The sequence below is a fragment of the Carettochelys insculpta genome, chromosome 4 (assembly GCF_033958435.1).
Source record: "Carettochelys insculpta isolate YL-2023 chromosome 4, ASM3395843v1, whole genome shotgun sequence".
In the NCBI taxonomy this organism is placed as follows: Eukaryota; Metazoa; Chordata; order Testudines; family Carettochelyidae; genus Carettochelys; species Carettochelys insculpta.
The window spans coordinates 123204928-123225344 of record NC_134140.1 but is presented as its reverse complement, the minus strand read 5'-3'; the positions used below and the strand labels follow the sequence as shown (position 1 = coordinate 123225344).

General features: G+C 45.0%; 1 protein-coding gene across 3 annotated transcripts in view; it reads right to left on the bottom strand.

The window, feature by feature from the left end:
• Window positions 1-20417, bottom strand: part of WDFY3 (WD repeat and FYVE domain containing 3) — a 284323-nt gene that overhangs the window by 189972 nt on the left and 73934 nt on the right. For all 3 annotated transcript variants that reach the window (XM_074993680.1, XM_074993682.1, XM_074993681.1), the window contains one exon: window positions 14691-14899. In XM_074993680.1, the coding sequence (XP_074849781.1) occupies window positions 14691-14870 (180 nt within the window). In that variant the 5' untranslated portion in view covers window positions 14871-14899. The remainder of the gene's footprint in view (window positions 1-14690; window positions 14900-20417) is intronic.

Sequence of the window (20417 nt, the reverse complement as noted above, 5' to 3'; positions counted from 1 at the left end):
TAGAGTGAGCCCTGGGCGTGGCCAGTAAAAGAGTCTTTTTGAGTTCGCAGCACATTTTTATGCAGGATACGATGTGCTTCGAGATTCTCTGAGAAGAGAGACCTTCTCCTTTCGATTTGGGAGTGAGAGAGACTAGGAGTCTATCCGTTTTCCGGAAGGACTTGGTCCTGTCTATATAGAAGGCTAGCACCCTCCTCACGTCCAGGAGGTGTAGGCGTGCCTCTTTGTTAGAGTTATGAGGCTTTGGATAAAACGAGGGTAAAACAATAGGTTTGTTAATATGAAACTCAGAAGAAACTTTAGGAAGAAAGGCTGGATGCAGCCGTATGGTTACCTCCTCCTTGGAAAATACTGCGCAGGGTGGCGTTGCCATAACTGCCGCAAGCTCGCTCACCCTGCGAGCTCACGTGATTGCGAGAAGGAAGGTCATCTTTATTGGAAGTAGGCGGAGGGAAACCGTGGCTAAAGGCTCGAACGGTGGTCCCGTTAGCGCACTAAGCACCAGGTCCAAGTTCCACAAAGGTGGAAGCAGTTTCCAAGGTGGGTATAGGTTTACCAGCCCTTTGAGGAACCTTGTAACCATGGGATGGGCGAACACCGTGTGCCCTTCCTCTTCGTGTCTGAACGCCGAAATGGCGGCAAGGTGGATCTTTAACGAGGATAATGAAAAATCGGTCGTAGCAGATCGGGACGGATCTGCCACTCGTGTGAGAGTGTGAAACGCCTACTCAGCTGGTCTGCCTTCACATTGTGAGCGCATGGTAAGTACGAGGCTTTCAAGGTTATATTGTTGGTGATGCACCAGTTCCAAAGGCGGACTGCTTCCGCACATAAGGCACGGGACCGAGCTCCTCCTTGGCGATTTATATAAAACATGGTGGAGGTATTGTCTGTACTGATCCCGACTACTTTGCCTTGTATATGCTCTCAAAAGTGTCTGCAGGCGTTGAACACCGATCTGAGCTCCAGTATATTTATATGCAGTGACTGTTCCATGGAGGACCACAGTCCTTGCGTCACCTCTTCGCCCATGTGTGCTCCCCACCCTATGTGGGAGGCATCTGCAGTAAGAAAAACTGATACTTGTGGTTGGTGGAAGGGTACCCCTGTTAGCATGTTCTTGGGATTTATCCACCATTGCAGGGATTTGTGCACCTCTGTCATGGGCGACACCACCCTGTGAACGGTGCGTGCTGCCGGTTTGTATACGCTCGCCAGCCAGTGCTGCATGCTGCGCATGTGTAACCTGGCGTTCTGTACTATGAACGTCACTGCTGCCATTTGGCCCAGCAGGCTGTAAGCACGTCAGAACCGGCATCGTAGGGCTGAAGGTAATGACATGCACGAGGGAGCCGATGGCCCGAAAGCGTGTCTCTGGTAGATAGACCCCACACAGGACATAGAGTTCATAGGGGCACGCATAAATTCTATTACAGCGAGAGTCTATCTTTGATTTTGCCTGATTGATAACCAGGCCGAGCGAAGAGAACGTGCCTGCTGTGACGCGTATCATGCATAGTACCTCCTCCTTCGAGGCCCCTTTGAGTAGGCAGTCATCCAGATACTGGAATATAAATACCTCCTGTCTGTGCAGGTAGGCTGACACCACTGCCAAGGTCTTGGTGAAGACTCTGGGGGCCGAGGAGAGGCCAAACGGTAGGACCTTGTATTGAAAATGTTCTTTGCCTACCATGAACAGGAGGAATCGTCGGTGAGCCAGATGGATAGTCATGTGAAAATACGCGTCTTGTAAGTCGAGGGCTGTGAACCAATCTCCATCGTCCAGTGCCGTAAGGATGGAGGTGATTGTGATCATCCGAAAGCGTTGCTTGCGCAGGTACCGGTTGAGGCCTCGAAGATCTAAGATGGGCCTCCAGCCTCCTGTCTTTTTCTCCGTGAGGAAGTATCTGGAGTAGAACCCTTTCCTTTGCAGTTGCTCCAGCACTCTTTCCACTGCCCCTATGAGCATAAGATGGTCTACCTCCTGCTTGAGTCTCACTTCGTGGGAGGCATCCTGCAGGTGGGGCCTGGGTGGAGGTCGTGGCGGTGGGAGCGAATGGAAGGGGATCGCGTACCCCGTGGCAATGATCTCCAGCACCCATTTGTCTGTGGTGATCCTTTGCCACTGGTCGTAGAATGGTCGGAGGCGATGGTGGAATAACAGCTTCAGATGACATTGTGCGATGGTAGTGATGGCGCAGCCCTGGATCTGTGTGTCAAACTTGTGGCCTTTGGCCCTGCCCCGAGGACGCACAGCTCTGTTGGGAACGTCGCCTGGGAGTTCTATATTGTTGATGCTGTTGATGTCGCCCTTGCTCGTAACCCCTGTGGTACTGGGGACGCTGTGGCTGATACTGGTACCGTCTTTGCTGAGGGTAGTACTTTTTCTTTCTGTATGGAGGGGTGTAGATCCCTAAGGTCCTAAGAGTGGCTCTTGAGTCTTTACTGGAATGAAGGACCGAGTCAGTTGATTCAGCAAACAGCTTCTGCGTGTCGAAGTGGAGATCGACGATCTTTGCCTGCAGATCCCTCGGGATACCCGATGTTTGGAGCCAGGACTCCCTTCGCATTACCACTGCCATAGCTGTTGAGCGTGCTGCTGTGTCCGCAACATCCAGGGCGATCTGAACTCCCGTCCTCGAGGCCGCGTAGCCTTCTTGCACGATAGCCTTGAGCACCGGCTTCTTGTCCTCTGGAAGCGAGTCCATGAGGGAGGTTAACCTAGAGTAGTTGTCGAAATTGTGGTTTGCTAGATGCGCTGCGTAATTCGCCATTCTCAACAGCAGGGTGCAGGAGGAGTAGACCTTTCTGCCAAACAGCTCTAGTTTCTTGGCATCTTTGTCCGTTTCCCCTGTTTTGAACTGAGACGTTTTTGATCTCTGTTGAGACGATTCTACCACCAGAGAATTTGGTTGCGGGTGGCTGAATAGGAACTCCACGCCCTTCGCCAGCACGAAGTATTTCTTGTCCGTTCTCTTGTGGACAGGCGGAATAGTCGCAGGGGTCTGCCATATCGTGGTGGCGGACTCCAAGATTGCTCCGTCAAGCAGTATGGCTATTTTACAGGAGGCCGGAGGTCTCAGATTTTTAAGGAGCTTATGGTGCTTCTCTTGCACCTCTGCTGTCTGGATGCCTTGCGTGAAGGCCACCCTTTTAAACAGCTCTTGGAACTGTTTGAGATCGTCCAGAGGATGGACGTCCCCCGGGGCCGTAGCCTCATCCGGGGAGGACAGCGAGGAACTGCTAGGGTATGCCTCTCTGGACCCCTCCAGGTCCTGTTGACGGTGGTACATCCGCTTGCTAGAAGCTTGCGAGGGAAAATCCTGGGGTTCCAGAACCAACTCCCCCTGAGATATCCGAGTCTCTGTCCCCGTTCGTGATTGCCCTCGGGGATACGGAACCGTCTGTGGGGATCTCTCCCTGGTAGTATGCCTATGGTGTCTATGCCCCGCACGATAGGAGCGACCATGGCAACATGGGCACTGCTCCTGGGATGGTGACCTGGACCACTCCCTTGGTGCATACCCCCTACGTTTGGGGGAGCGAGATCTTATCGAGACATGGGACGCTGGAGAGACCGATTTGCGATAGTACTCAAGTGGCTCGAAGCCCAAGAAGGGCGAAGGTGGTCCAAGCCATGGGGAGGCTGGCTGTAGAAATGGAGATGAGGGCTCTGGATAGGCTAGGGGTGACCCCTGCCTTCTCGTTGGAGTCCGCAGCACGAGCGGAGGGGTCAGAGAAAGCAGCTCTGCAGCCCTGTCTGGAGAGGGACTGCGGTGCCGTGTTTTCTGTGCTGCCTTTCCCCTCCCCTGTGGGGGTGGCTCCGCCCCCTGACGTGTCGGGGATCTCAGCCCCATAGTCTGCACCGCGCTCGGCACGCTCCTCAGCGGTGCCACGTGGGCGGTCTCCCCCGGTGCCTGCAGGCCACATGCCTGTGCGCTCTGCGCCGCCGGTTCCCCGGGGGTCGGTGCCGCTGTTTGCGGAGCGGCCGGTTCCGGCGCTTGTTTGGCCTCCTCCTGCCCTCGGTGCGGGGCGGCCGTTTGATCGTCGGAGGCTGAACCTCCGCCACGTGCGTCTCCGCGCCGCCGCCGACCAGCTGTAGGTGCAGCTGGGGGCTGTGTGCTCCACCCATCCTACTCGCTGTTGCTGCCAGCAGGGATCAGGTTGGGGAGATTCTCCTCCGTTTTTGCGCTGATGGGGTTAGGGACGCGGCTTTCCTTTTATGGGCCCCGGAGGGTCCCTCCTGCTGCGGCCGCTCCGGCACGTCTGGCTGGAGGGCCTTGTCAAACAGCAGCATTTTCAGCCGCATTTCCCTGTCCTTCCTTGCTCTGGCTGTTAACTTGGCGCAGAAGGAACATTTCTGAGTGACATGGGATTCCCCCAAGCACCTTATACACTGACTGTGCCCATCAGATGCTGGCATCGCCTCGCGGCACGACTCACACTTCTCGAATCCTGAAGAGGACATTGTGGTGAGTCTTTGAGTTGTTAATAGGGTACTTAGCACCTTCTCTGTGCTTGTTCCCCTCTCGGATAAAGCCTGCCGCGGCAGGAGGGCTAATGGCCCTAGGCTCCTGGCCTCCGGTGCTCCGCTTGTTACTAGGATTGGAAGCTTTGAATTCCTTCCCTTTGTTTTTTTTTTTTTTTTTTGTTGAAAACAACAACCGACTAACTTAATCTAAGACTGAAGAAACTTTAAAACAATTAAAAACGTTAAATACACTAACTCTGGCCGTAGCCTGAGCGGATTCCGTCTGCAGCTGATGGCGGTTAAAGAGGAACTGGCGGGGACCGGATCGCGCACGTGGCCAGGAGCGCGCAAGGGAGCGGCGCGCACTGGCTTATGCGCGGTCCGGCAGAAACTGCTTGGAAGATCCGACCTGCGGCGCCGGAGCGAGCCCGACACCTAACGTGGAGCACCCACGGGGACACTCGAAGAAGAATCACAGAATACTAAGACTGGAAGGGACCTCGAGAGGCCATCGAGTCCAGCCTCCTGCCCCAATGGCAGGACCAAGTACTGTCTAAACCATCCCTGATAGACATCTATCCAACCTGTTCTTAAATATCTCCACCGATGGAGATTCCACAACCTCCCTTGGCAATTTATTCCACCATTTGACCACCCTGACAGTTAAGAACTTTTTCTTAAGTTCTTAAATTCACTGACAGTTGTGGAAGAACACTGGAATTGTCTGTAAGCAGTGTCTACTGGAACACTCACGCCACCCTCTTACCTTTGTCCTTAATGTTCAAACATATACTGAAGATGAGGTTATGTAAAAGGGGAACAGCAGCAATTGCCACCTCAATTCCTTACACTACTAAAACACAGCATAGATTAATTAGGAGTCCACAGAAGAGGGGATTGGAAGGGGAGTGTGAATACACTGTTCGCCTCAAAGAACTTCAGCTACTTGTAACTTTCATTATTTCTTCTTCACGGATCTTCTGCATATGCCCACCCATTAGTTTGGTCAGCACTATAAGAAAATGAGATGGTAGGACACAGTGTCCCAACTAAATGAAGACTGGAGAATTGCTCTGTGAAACTGGGCATCAGACCTAACAGCTGTCTCTTCCACATGGCCAATTAACAAATCTCAATTTGGAAAACATTTCTAACACACTGTAGAAGTAGCAACATTTCTATAACTTTCTTCCATGCATTGTCTGATCCATCTAGATAAAATCTGAGCAGACCTAGCTCCAACTTTACCATTACTCATACTAAAAACCCTAACACCTTATGTGAAGTCTTATACAGAATGACTCTGTTCAGTTCTTTTTTTAGCTTTCAAAAGCCAGTCATCTAGCTATGGGGAAAACAAAAAATCCACTTTCTCAAGAAAGCTGTTGTGACAAAGGCATTTTGCAAAAGCTCTGAGTAGAGAGGATGATCAAAGGGAAAGGCCCTGTACTGGAAATATTCTTGCCGTGAGGAATATCTAAAGTATTTTCTCTGGAGTTGGTTGTACAGAAATAAAATTCTTGAGATCTACATTCAGCAATGATAGGTGAGTGTGGGTCTAGATAGATAATTATCACAACGGCCAACATCCTAAACTGGAATTTTCAAGATTAATTTTCACACATCAAAGATTGGTTAGAAACCGCCATTCTTCTTTGTCCCCAGGAAATAATGGTACTAGAAGACCTGATTCCTGAGACTTCCTACAATTTGCTGTATTCTCTATAAAATAATACAGCATGAACATCTGTTCTTAAAACCCTCTCACAAGAAGACTTTCTGAACAGGAAAGAGAGAGAGGGCTGATATAGAAAATGGGCTGTGAGGCTGGAAGATGTAACTCTTTATATTGAAAACCCATCTGTCCATAAACCTCTTTTCTGTAATAGTGGAACAGATCATTTGCAAAGGTTAGAGAGGTGTCCTGTGTTTGTGGCTTTCAATCTTGATATTCAGCTAGAGAGCTAACAGCAAGTAAGGAACAAGTGGCAAACTTGTTCTTAGGTTTCATTTTAGATTTGGCTGATTGTTTTCTATATGGAAGTTGCTGCAGCCACTGTTATCGATACTGATACCATTTTTAAGAATAGCAAGATAATGGTGAAAAAGACAGATACCTCAAGGCACAGGTAGGAGGAGTTCTTCTACAAGGCTGCCCAAGTACCAAAGATCCTGCTGTTGATCTCTCACTGCTTTCATTTTCTCTAAAACTTTATTTCAGAACCGAAAAGTCTTTCCCTCTCAAATGAAAGATCCTCAATTTTTGATTTCAGTTGAAAGAGAAAAGAAGAAAGTAACCACATGCATCTCTGAGGAAATACAGAAGGGGCTCCTAATTTTGGAAGCAGCATCTGAGACACTGATGGATATTCCAGGAACAGGCTGAACCCCATTTTTCCCCTCTTTAATAAGGACATTAGCTAACTTCTGATGCTCTCCAGGAAAATTCTTTACAAAAAGTAGAATTTTATCCCCAAGATGAAACTGCTACTTAGTCACAACCACTTGACCATTAGCAATCCTCCTACTCAAGAACTAAAAAATAAAAATGAACACCCCACACAAATAAAAACAGCTTCTTTCTCAAGGAATTTATTTTTATCCTTCTCTGTCATTAGTAATGGAGTGTAACTATCAAGATTTTGCACAAGCAGCCGCAGTGCAAAGAACAAAAGGAAACACACAGGGAACTTGTGTGTGCTTGTGAGACACTGTGTTTGTGTTTTTTATTTTAAAAAACGAGTTATTCCATACTGATTTCACTGGCTGCCAGAGACCTTCTAAGACTAGTAAGGATACTCTGCTGTTAGAAACAGTACCCATACCACCAAAGGCTAGATAAAGTTCTTTTTCTAACGCGACAGATGGCAGATTTAATTTTGTTACCACTTTGCTGACAAGCTCATGAAAATGAATAGTGTCTTCTGAGGGAAATGAAGCAGATGCAACGCCCATATTTTCCTCTAGAGAGGAGTCATGTTCTAATTCCTGTTCATCTTGCTGATGATAAATTGTGACATTTTATGTCTTGGGGGACCACCCTGTAAAACTCATATTCATCATCTGTATATAACTGTGATATTGCACATAAAGCATGCCATGTGAGGTATCGGGGAAAGACTGTGGTCCGCTGAAAGTAATTTATATTTAAACATACACCCCTTTTAAAACCACCCCCAAGCCTTTCCTAATCTGTAAGCCCCAGGAAAGGAGATTCAGCACCAATGTTCTAATTTTTTTCCAAGCATGTGCAGAACAAATTTTGCAATGTGCACCAAGGCATGCGCAGCACTAATAAAAAACACATGCCACCCCCTCTGGGCGCTCTGCTGATCATCTGGACAATACATGAATTTCTCCTGGGTGGTTGCCCGAGTGCACACTTTACAGGGAACACTGTTCACAACTCATGTTCAGTGACCCCCACCCCTCAGTCCCCTCACAGAAAGTGCAGATAAATCTGAAGCCTATAATTATTTGATTGATTATAGGGAAATAAATAATTACATCTTTAACTGAGCAATATTTCAAATGACTTTTTCCTATGGAATTAAAAAGCTTTTATTAATAAATGACACCTTTTACTTATAAATTATTAAATTCAGACCTATTTAGTCCTGTAAATTGTGATGCAAACCTGACACTGGGAGGGGTAAACAGAATGGAAACTGGAACTTCTCTGGTATTGTTCCTCCTCTTTGGCACACTGAATTCATCTGCATAGAGATGAGCTGCATGAAATTTTAGGGATGGAGAAAATAATAGATTCCAAGCCATTCCATGGCTTGCATTCAGATATTTTCACAACCAGTTAATGCTAACTGCTCCTTAGCAGTTCCAGGGTAAATCAGCTGTTAACACGGCTACTTGGCCTAAGGGCTGTTTGATTAAGTAGGAATGAGATAATCAGAACAGCAGCAGAAAGCGGCCCTATGGGTAACTTTACTGGAAAATCCACAAGGTAAGCTCATAGACAGTCCTGGCCTTTTCTCCTGCTTCCTTCAAGATCAGCCATGGAAGCAGATACCCTTATTTTAATTACTACCTATTTCTTTAAATTACAAATAAACCCTATTGGTCAAGTTCTGGTGGGCAGCTATACTATGGCAGAAAATGGGCAGCATGTGATGACAGTTTTCAACCCAGAGAAGAAGAAATCAAGCCCTAAGGGAAAGAGAGCAGAAAGAATTGAGGATGCTTGTGAAGAAGCAGTTCTCCACAGGCAGGGCTGAGTCAGGAGGTCATGGGATCCAGAAAGGACCAGAAGGCGGCTCCAGATACCCAAAGAGAGTGCACCAAGGTGGTAGCGAAGGCCATGGGAGCCAAACAGTAGAGACATAGAGAAGAAAGAGACCCCCTAGATGCCCAACTGAAGGATGTAGGGACTCAGACTGAGACCATTCAGGAAGAGATGGGAACTCAGAATCTTACAGGTGTGCTGAGATAGCTGGCAGAGCAAGGGTCATGGTTATATGAGAAACTGAAAGCCCCAGAGCTGCCCTTGAAAATAGTGCCAATGATGCAGAGGCAGAGAAAGGTAAATTCGGAGATAGCATGGACCAGAATGCTCTGCTGCGAAGAGAATGTGAGGCAGGACAGTAGACATCCTGTAGGCACAGCTGTGTGGGAAGCAGGGATGGTTATACCTCTCCTCACCAGGGCAGCTGGTCTTGAGAGGGAGATGTGTGATGGAGCATCTGCACCACACTGGCCTGTAATGGGTCAATGAAGCACTAACGAGCATGCACAAAAAGTAGCCAGTGGGACAGGGCCTTCAAGGATCAGAATCTGGCAGCCCTATATAAGAAGAGCAGCAGAGCTGACTGGCGACAGCTGTTCCCTGCAGTTCCAGAAAGTAGTACTGGCTGCCTTGCAGGTGAAGAAAAAACTAGCACCTTGGACAGAGCAGTGCCACTAGTATGAAACAGGGAAGCCAGAGAAAGTTCCTGAGGCAAGGGAGAAAAAGGTGCTGATGCCATGGATCATGGTGAGTGGACCCTTATCAGAGTCCTTACCAAACAAAAATCAAACAACAAACAAAAAAACCCTCAACCTGAGGGAGGAAAGAATAAGTTGGCTGAGACTCAGGTGGACTGAGAGTAGCAAGTTTTGCCACTGTAGCTGCCTCCCTTCTCCTGTGGCCTTGGGATCTACCATGACATTGCTGGACCTTTATTGTCCTGCTCCTGAGAGCTGTCCTGACCAGAGAGAGAACCAAATAGTGATGCAACATCTACCAGCCCTGACTAATTCCCAACCACACCTGTGAGGAGATTTTGAAACCAAGTGTTGCTCCTTTCCAGTCTCTGTTATTCTCTTTTCTATCCTTCTCCTTTAACTTTATGTTTAATTAGTGTTTTAGTTAGTTGGCCACTGCTGTAAGCCTGTGATCAAATAGGTAATTAAAAGCAGTACTCTAAATAGCCCCATGCCACTTGTTGCCAGGTCTGAGAATGACTTAAGACTGTTTGCTTTGCCATGTTTCTCTCAAGCATGTGAGACTCAGTGCCAGAGAGAGAAGCTGCATTTTTAGCTTAATTATCCCTCCCTCCCCCCGCTGCCTCAGCCCACTTGGAGTGAGTTTGTTGTCTAGAAACCAAGATGAGACTTAAAAAGCAACTCCAGACAGTATCAAGTAACATTCCCTCCACACCATAAAGGACATTTAAAATGATCTTAAAATACTATCAGTCAAGGATTTTTCCCCAAAAATGTTTTCCATGTAAAGTAAAAGGGAATAAGATAAAATAAAATCCTTATTTAATACTTCATATTTCAAATGCTTGAACTGTTTTTCTCTTTCTTTCTGTAACTTTAATAAAAGGATAAAAAGGTTTTAAATGAGATGTTTGCCAGAAGGACTAAACAAAGAGAGGTCTCTGCACTTGACACCCTGAACCCTGTTTAACTATTTAGTGCTGTACCGTGACAAGGCTATCTTAACTCCTTCAACTCAGATATATTTGCTGCACTGAAATTAATACACCACTAAGTACAATAGGTCACAGGTCAGTGTTTCTCAACCTTCTTTAATACAGTACCGTTGATTTAAAAAAAAAATAAAAATTAAGTACGCCCAGACTTCTCTCATGTACCCCTAAGGGTACACATACCACCAGTTGAGAAATATGCACAAAGTACTCTGAGGTCTTGAATCAAGTGCCATTCAACCTTTCCAGATTGCTGTACCCTTTTCTGGAGTCGGATTTGTTTTGCATACCACCAAGTTACACCTCACCTAAGAACCATTTACTTATGAAATTACTTGCAAAAATATCACAGGAGACAATTACTGGAAAACTTGCTGACCTTCTACCATCTGATTATCAAATAAATGAATTGGAACAGAAATATTGTACTTATATTTCATACTTACATTCAGCATAAGGCATATGAAGCAGTAGACACACGTCATTGTCTGAATGAACTTTTAGATTATACTGACTTTACTAGACCTTCTTGTATCTCCAAGGGTACACATACCTCTAACTGAGAAACACTGTCACAGGTCAGGTCTATGTAGCTATTCCAGCATCGCCTGGTTGCACAGACTTGACTCACACTGAGAGAAGGGCTTTTTCCACTATGCAGGAACACTCTCTCCCAGAGGAACAAAAGCATTCTCCATTGACTTAACTATGGATACATCTACACTTACCAGAAGATCAATTTTTTCAGGGTTGATCTTGCGGGATTTGATTAAGCATGTCTAGTGGGGGATGTACTAAATCAATCAGGACTCTATAGTCAGTCCTGGTACTCCTCATTGTCGCAAGGAGGAAGGGAGGTCCATGGGAGAGTTTCTCTCATGGACCTCCTACTGTGTGGACGGTCAGAAAAATCCATCTATGATACACCAGCTCCAGCTACGCAATTGTCAATTTAAGATATGCAATTTCAGCTATGACATGTTAACCTAGCGTAAAGCAGGCCTATGACTACATTAGGGGATAGTATGGCATAGACACATCAGTTGGTGGTGTGGATTTTTTAAACACTTTCATACTTTTTTTATTCCATGCTTAAGTGCAGGTGAGACATAAGAAAAATCGATAAAAAAGTAAGTGCCTCCACAGTAGGGTCTGTACCAATTTTATTATACCAGTGCAGTGAAAGTGGAAAAATGTGGGCATGCCAACAAGCTGTGGACTTTTTCACATCTAGTTAACTGATTAGCAGTGTGCATGTTAGTGAATGCTAGCATGAGCATACCCCAAACATTTCTTACAGGAAGCAATTCTGTGTGCTTTATCCTAATCTCATGTGTAACTGTTACTACCATAACAGTTTAGTAATTACGTGCATTTTATGCAACAAAATATTGAGCATCACCTCATAATATTTTAGGCTGTGGTATCAGGTTTGCATTTCCTCACCTACTCACATAATTAAACATCTTGACACCTGTAAAACTCAGGAAGAGTTAAAGCTGTACAGCCACCCTAGCATATGACTTAATACATTAGTAACCTAAAATCTGAAAACAAGTGCTACAAGTAAAAACAAAGAATAAATAGAGCTGACCAGAATTTGCACAGGAGAAGATAGTTTTCTATGTAGTGAAAGCTATCTGTATAGACCCACCTTTGTGTCCATTACAAATTAAAGTCTTCAGATGGAAATGCATACCATTCTCTTCAGTAAGTATGTAAAATGCTTTAGGTAAATTATTTTATATAGACTTCACTCATGTACATGCACATGTCATTAGTACGGTCATATCAAATCACATTAAATCCATTCTCTAGGACTTACCCTAATTTTCTTAACTTTTGTGCAACTTCTAATCATTTTGATTTTTAAGGTAACATGTCAAGAGTGATATTTCCTTCTTGCTCCTTCTAAAAAGTTTCATATCTCTAAGGCTCAGAATATGCAAGGCTCATTATAAGGTCAACAGCAGTTCTTCTATTCAGATTGAACCTCTCTAGTCCAACACACTTTCATCCAGCAACATCTGTAATCCTGCATGATTTTAGTCAGTTCACCACTTACTGTGGGTGTGGCCATGTTTCCCAAGGTCACATAAACCTGTAGCTATGAGTCCCAGCTCTCAGCTTTCTGTGCTGTTGTTTAGATGTAATTTACCTCTTAAATGTCTGCTAAGAGCCCAGTAAGCAGTGGAAGTATTGGCAATACTACTAGACAATACTGACCTCTTATACTCTGGCAAATTCTCTAGTTCAGCACTGGTCATGTCCCAAGGGTGCCAGAATACAGAGGTTCAACCTGTACTTAATGTCAAACCTAAAATTTAATTGCAAGGCTGTCTGGTTAGAAAGAAGATTTTTAAGTAACTGGAAAGAAAACATTCCAAGCTTCCTAAAAAGGACACACAGCAATCACTTCCAACTCTGTAGGACACAACACACAGACCTGAAAGTTGATAATTCTAAGTATATAAAACCTATTTTAGGTCAACATTTGCTTATTGTAAGTCCTGATCTTCTATCCTCCTTATCAGTATATACATGCACACACCTACAAAATAACCAAACAATTGCATTCCTTGATCTCTCTACTGTGCAGATTAGGAGAATATACAATAATAATTTTTGGGCAGTAATTTTTGATGGAGAGAGAATCCAAAATTTGGAAAGTCATTAAGAGCTGCACTCTGATATTAATGGAGGAGGTACAGGGTCTGGGATAGAAGTTGGGTGCAGAAGGGAGCTCCGGGTAGGGGACTGTGGCTCAGGACAGGTTGCAAGGTCTGGGAGGGAGTTTGGTGAAGGAAGGGGTGGTAACTCGGAGCAGGGGATAGGGGTGCAGAAGGCAATGCACTGTCTGAGAGGGGGTATGTGTGCAAAAGAGGAATGTGACATGGAAGTGAGGTACGGGGCCTGGGAAGGTACTGTGACCTAGGCAGAAGATTGGGGTGCATGGGGAGGGTGGGTGCAGGGACTGAGAGGGGATATAGGTGCACGAGAGGAGAGGATATGGCTACAGGAGATGACTGTCCCCTGGAAGAGGGGTGTGCAACAGGGTACAGGATCTGGAAGGGAACTGTGATCGAGTACAAGGGTGTAGGTGGGGATTCAGAAGGTTTGGTTTGTGACTAAGAGCAGGAAGATGTAGTGCAAGGGCTGGGGGGAGCTGGGTGGTAGGCACTGGCCAAGAGGTGCTTACTTTACATAACTCCCAGCCAGCAGTCCACTAGGACCCTAAGGCAGGCTCCCTGCTCCCTGTCTAATGTGGCCCTGCACCTGCTCAAAGTGGCTAGCTGTAGGGGCCATGTGCTCTCCGCATGCCATGTGGGGTTTTTTTGGGTGGAGGGGGAGCACTCCACAGACTGCCTGTGCTGGAAGCTGTGAGACTGTGCTTGAGGCTGGGACAGCACACAAAGTCCACCCCGCCCATTCCTCAAGTATGCAGAGAGCACGTAGCCCCCACAGACAGCCACTCTGAGCAGCGTGCAGTGTCACAGCAGGCAGGGAGTGTGCCCAAGACTCCCATGGCATGATGGTGGGCCGGATCCCACCTGCAGGTAACTGTATTATACTTCAGAAGTACCTGGTACCCGCCAAAGTACCTGAAAAAGTCCTCAAAATAACTACTCAAAGAAGCACAATTCACTGGGTGACAAAAAAGACTTTTAAGCATTAAAAAGAAAACTTCTCTGGGCTGTTGACTTGAGATTTTCCAGTGTAACATGGCATCACAGTCGGCACTGGGAACTGAAGGAAGTGTCAGCCTCACGTGAATCACTTCTGAACATAATCTTAGCTTTTGAAGATGCAGATAAACTCTTAAATGAGAAGATTTTCTGGGATATATCAAGAAGCTAGTTTAGAAGACTGCAACTCTAGAATGAAGTGTTAAGAGAATAATACCTCAGACTCTTGCGCATCCTTACAGATTTCTTAATATACCTTTTATCAATAAATAAATAAATAAATAAATAAATAAAATGCTGACAATAAAAAGCTTATAATTTCTGTGCTGTGTCCACTGTATATGTTTATGCATATGTACTTCAATTCTAAAAGTAAACCTCTGCCAAATGTAGATCACAAATACTCCTGGGAGTCATGTACTCTGGGAAATTAGCATGGTGGGAGATAAGGTGTGAATATGTCTCTACAGTGAGTGCGGAGAGGCCAGTGCACTTTAGCTACTCCAGGGTTTTTCCCTATGCAGCCAACATCAGAAAAAAGTCTCATCAGATCATAAGATCTTAGCCAGCACCAGAAAAAGCTCATCAGATCACCTCACTTACCCTGTTAAACACCGGCAGCATCATGTAAAGTTTTTCTTCCTGTTCTTTCTGGGTCATGTGCCGAGGAGGATGACAAAGTTCTGTGAAGAGTCGGCGCAGGTGCATCAACCCTAGAGCGTTATCCTGAGGGCTACCCTCATCCTGCCGGGACCGGCCCATGATTCTCTTGACCATATTCATCTTTGCTGAATTTTGAAAATCTTTCTATCCTGTACAGAAAGGACAATGACCTTGTTGAATAAAACTCCTAAGATAACATTAAAATATTTTTCACATTTTTAAAAAATAAAATAGATTAAAACCTCATTTTCCCAACATAATCAAATACTGTAGGTAGATTTTTTTCAAATCTTATAATTTTATGCACCATAAACAATTGTCATTGTGTGTGTCAAAATAGGGAAAAAAGGTCCTCATGTTTCAGACTTTAAGCTGATAACATTTCAGTAGTGCTGTTTGTAAAACTCAATATATTTCAGAGTGAAGACATTACAACTTTAAAATGCTATTGAACAGGTCAATACTTCATTTCTATAGGTATGCCCTATGCTAGGTATTCATCTTAATTTGAGATTTCATTATAGAAAATAAAATATCATTAGATTACACAAGTGAATGTATTAATTATTATATAAAAATAATTCTAACTGAACGTACTGATAGTATTTAACTCATTAAAGGATAATGATAAAAGATTTCGGAGTCAAGAAGAAAAGCTGATACGTTCTTTTGATAAGCAAGACCTTAATATTTCCTGCATACTTGGATTTATAGACTAGTCAGATTTTTTTTTAAAGGGTACAGTTCTATTACATGTCAAGACAGGCCTACACACCATGTCATCAAACTCCAAGGCGGTGTCTACACTACCTCCAAGGCAGGATAGTAAGTAGGGTGTTGGGAGTTTATTAATGAAGTGCTGCACTGCATATGCAGCACTTCATTAAGCAAATTCCCCCTGGCGGCAACTTCAGAGCTTTAAACTTCAAAGTGCTGGCTCGCGTCTCGCGACGGCTCACCCACCGGTAATGCGACATGCTCAGGGTACTTCGAAGTCCCTTTACTCCTCAAAATTGGAGTTGGATCCCCACCCAACTGACTCACCCAGCATCTGGACGCCCATCAAGCCCCAAACCCAGAACAACTTGCTAAGCTCAATCTCCCCACACCTAGCCTGCCTCCCCCAGTGAGCCCCAACCACCTTCACTTGGATCTACCCCTACCACAGTTCCATTACTGTTACACCCACAACACACACCCCCCAACAAGCTACTGTGCATTCAACTCCTTCCACATCTCAATTCCCCACTGAGCTGCCTGCACCCAGATTCCCCCACACAGAACTGAGCTCTGGGATCCTCCATCCTTGCAGGGTTCCGGAGTCAAATATATGCATACCAATTTTTCATCCCTGAAGCCTAAGCCTGAGTCAGCTGACCTGGGCCAACTGTGAATTTTTTTTTATCACCACGTAGACATATCCCTCAGTGACCAGATCATGGAATGGAATGCAAGATTCCTGAGTCTCACAGCCACTTTGCTGTCATCAAATATTTCTGAAACCCAATGTCCAAGCTCCAGCCACAAGCAATTTTTAGCTGTACAGCCCAAGTTCTGTAAGACTGAGTCACTTGATCTGAGCCAAATGCATCTAAGCAGCTGGGCTTTTATCCCTATGTAGGAGTACCCAGACAGAGAAAAAGGGATATCCCTGCTCTCAGTTTATGTGCCTGGACCTAGTTTAGCCTGCAGCAATCCAGAACTATAATCACAGAAAGAACCTTGGTATATCTTGGAATGGTAAATACCTAAAATAGATTGAATGTGGCTAGAAATTTACCAGCTAAAAACTAAATTTCTATTCAGCATGAACAAAGTGCACTTTTTCAATGATTTCTTAACTATATTTGGGAACATTTTCACAGTGATGGAAAAAGACATACTCCCGACAAAAAATGGCATGTCCCTGCTATTTTTCTAGTCCCTGCTTCACAACACAGGAACACAAGAGCTAGTCATAAAAAAATCACTAGGTTTTTTTTTTTTTCCCCCCTAAAAACATGGACAAAAGTGTATTTTTAACTAGCCCCCATTTGGAAATCGTTGAATTATTTTATCATAAGTTTTCACATACATGGAGAATTTAAACCTAAACGATTAAAAAGAGTGGCAATGTTGGAACACACTGAAAATAGGATCTTAAAATTGAAATTGATAGGAAGAGGAGGTGCTACTAATCTTGCCCATATTAAAACAAATCTAAAATCAGAACCGAAAGACGACCTGACAAAAGAAACATCTGCACAACCACTCATTTAAGATTTACTTACAAAAAGACTTCTCAGACTCTGGAAGCGTATCTGCCAGAACACTCTTTTTAGCAGCCCATATATCCACGGGTATCAGATGCAACTGCACCTGTTCCTAAGGTTTGACATTTTTGACCATTTAAATGGTCAGAACCATCACAAATTTAAGCCTCCAATTTAATCCCATTTTTCTATTCCTACATTTTTTCCTGAAGAACAGTGAAGTCTCAGATCCTAGCTCCCTCTGAGCCCTGCCTTCCTTATTGCCATACAGTGTGCATCTTGTATAATAAAAACTGCTTCTCTACTTAAAAATTCAGGAATTGGAGGAAGCAAGACATTTAATTTGACATTTGGTTCACAAAGTTCTACCTAGCCACTGCAAAAGCTATCAGGCACAGATGTTCAAGTAGATGACTTCTAATTATATCTGTGCAAACTTATGTGAAGCACAACACTCATTAAGATATATGATCTAACTGAAGTTGCTGTCAAACAAAAGCTAAAACTCCATAATTAGGTAAATAATAAACAAATGCATGCAGCAAAGATACCTTCTAAGTAAGTTACTCTGAAAACACTGTCTAAAACTAATGAAATTTACCATCTAATGAGGAAAGTGTTTTTTCTACATAAATCCACTACTAGACAAAAAGACTACAAACGTAAAGGAACCCCATCATTTAAAACATTTAAATGGATACTAGAATGGAGACAGTACTAAAAAGACATAATTTATAGCATATTCTCCAGTATTTATTTGTGGATAACCACAAAGAGTCCATGGACCTTAAGAAATAGTTCTGTGAACTGCAGTATGAGAACTCTACGGAACAAGACTATACCAATATGAGGATGGATTAGAGGAGTCAATAAGTATTTTTTTATTTCTATCTTTGATTTGGAGCTCCATTTGAATGACATTTTAAAAACTCTTAATGTATGGCATTCTTAGTTCTTCCGGGGAGGAATTCTGTCACTGTGCACACACAGAATTAACGTATCCTGCATTTTTTCCCCCCTCTGCAGAACACACACGATAATGTCGTGTGATAACATCTGCATGGACATTATTGTCCCCGTAGGCTGGGATTTAGCACGATCCTGTTTATTTAGGACTGAACTGATGGCAGGGAATCGCAACATTAAGGAAACCTAAAGTATTTTATCATTGCCTATTGGCATACATTGTAAACAGTTCACTTTGACCGTTAACTCTCCCAAGAATTTGAATTGTTCCATGCGCTCATCCATATTCATGAGTCAGGGGTATTCAGATTTGCATAGCAGCAATCTGATTGGGTGAGCCTGGAAGCCTTCCAGAACTTTCCAGAGTGTGGACCTAGTTGAGGACTTCACCTATATGGTTATGATCTCATGAATTATTCATGAGGACCTTCTATAAAAGAACAGCCCGCACAGGGCTCTGGGGCCATTCCACAGCTCATGGTCCACCATTCACTGGCCACTCCACAGCTCAGAGCTCACTAGCTGAAATCACTGTGGACTTGGAGGGAAGCAGCTAGTGTACCCATTAAGGTAATAGCTGGCGCAGTCCCTAGGCTTTGCCCCAAGGCCTGAAGACCTCGGTGGCACAGATCGGCGCCCGAAGACACACCTGGCAGAAGACTGTCCTTGTTAATTTACACGGAGACTTTCCAGAGGCTGCACGCCCACTGAGGCAGCGGCAACTCTGGCGAAGGTCCCTGCAGCATACGACGACTACAGAACCTTGAAGTGACTTCCAGCGGGTGGCTCCTGCGCCCTGGCTAGCGGTTGAACTGGCCCCTCTGGGGGTACTGCGCCCTAGCCGGTGTGCATAGCAGTAGAGCCCCCAGCTGTCTACAAAACAAGGACTGAGGCCACAGCGAAAGAACTGTGGCCCAGTCGCCTGTTATATCCTTCCTGTTTAAACTGCATGTACTGTTTTAATGACTCTAACTTTCACTTTATAAACTCAATTTAGTTTCCTTACCTACAGATTGACAAGAAATGACTTTATGTTTCTAAGTAGCTAATGTTAAGTTAGGATAATAGTCAGCATAGTAATTTTAGTGTTAGCGTTATTAATTGTTATTGTTATGATAGGATCTATTTAATTGCGTAACCTATTTACCCTATTACCTGAATTCACCCACCTATCCAATCCCACTAAGTAGTAGTAGTAGCAGCATCCTTCAGTCTACGTAGACTATGGATCGCGCCCTTCGTAGTTCCGTTTGGCATCCTCATTTGCAGGGTCGGCTGTGACTGTGAAGACCCACACGAGAGTGACAGTCCTTGCTGCATCTGTTGAATATGTAATGGGTGTCTGGCAGGTCCTTGCAGTGCTTTCTGTGGGCTTGCTTTTCCTTTGCTAGCTGTCTGATCCTCTACTCACCCTTCTGAAGGCCCTTGTATAGTTCCTGCCTCCATCTGCTGCGATCGTCTGCCAGCGCCCCCCCAGCTGCCTGGTTTGATGTCTACTTCCCTGAGGTCTCTCTTGCAAACATCTTTGTAGCGCAGCTGGGGGCGTCCGGGAGGTCTTTTGACAGAGGCTAGCTCGACATACAGGATGTCTTTTGGGATCCTTCCATCATTCATCCTGTGGACGTGGCCAAGCCAGCAGAGCCGCCGCTGCCTCAGGAAGGTGTGCACAGTTGGGATTCCAGCTTGCTCAAGGACGGTAGTCTTGGACACTCTGTCCTTCCACGATATTCCAAGGATGCGCCTGAGACAGCGCAAGTGGAAGACGTTCAGCCTCTTTTCCTGGAGGACACACAGGGTCCAAGTCTCGCTGCTGTAAAGGAGGGTGCTGAGGATGCGGGCTCTGTAGACTTGCATTTTGGTGTGAGTGTACAGCTTGTTGTTATTCCACACTCTCTCGCGGAGTCTGGACAGCGTTATGACTGCTTTACCGATCCTCCTATTTAGCTCAGTCTCCAAGGACAGGATGTCAGTGATGGTGGACCCCAGGTAAACGAACTCGTGGATGACCTCTAACGTACAGTTGTCAATACTGATTGATGGAGAAGCAGCAACGTCCTGAGCAAGTACATTTGTCTTCTTTAGGCTGATGGAGAGCCCAAAGTCCTTGCATGCTTTGGAGAACTGATCCAGCAGCTTCTGAAGCTGGTCTTCTGTGTGTGACATGACAGCAGCAGCATCTGCGAACAGCACATCTCTGATGAGGACTTCCCGCACCTTAGATTTAGCTTTCAGCCTTGCAAGGTTAAACAGTTTCCCATCAGATCTTGTGTGCAAAAAGATGCCCTCTGTTGAAGATCCAAAGGCGTGTTTAAGGAGGAGTGCGAAGAAGATCCCGAACAGTGTCGGAGCAAGGACACATCCTTGTTTGACACCACTCCTGATGCTGAAAGCATCCGATAACGTACCATTGTATTGGAAGGTTCCTCTCATGTCTTTGTGGAAAGACTGG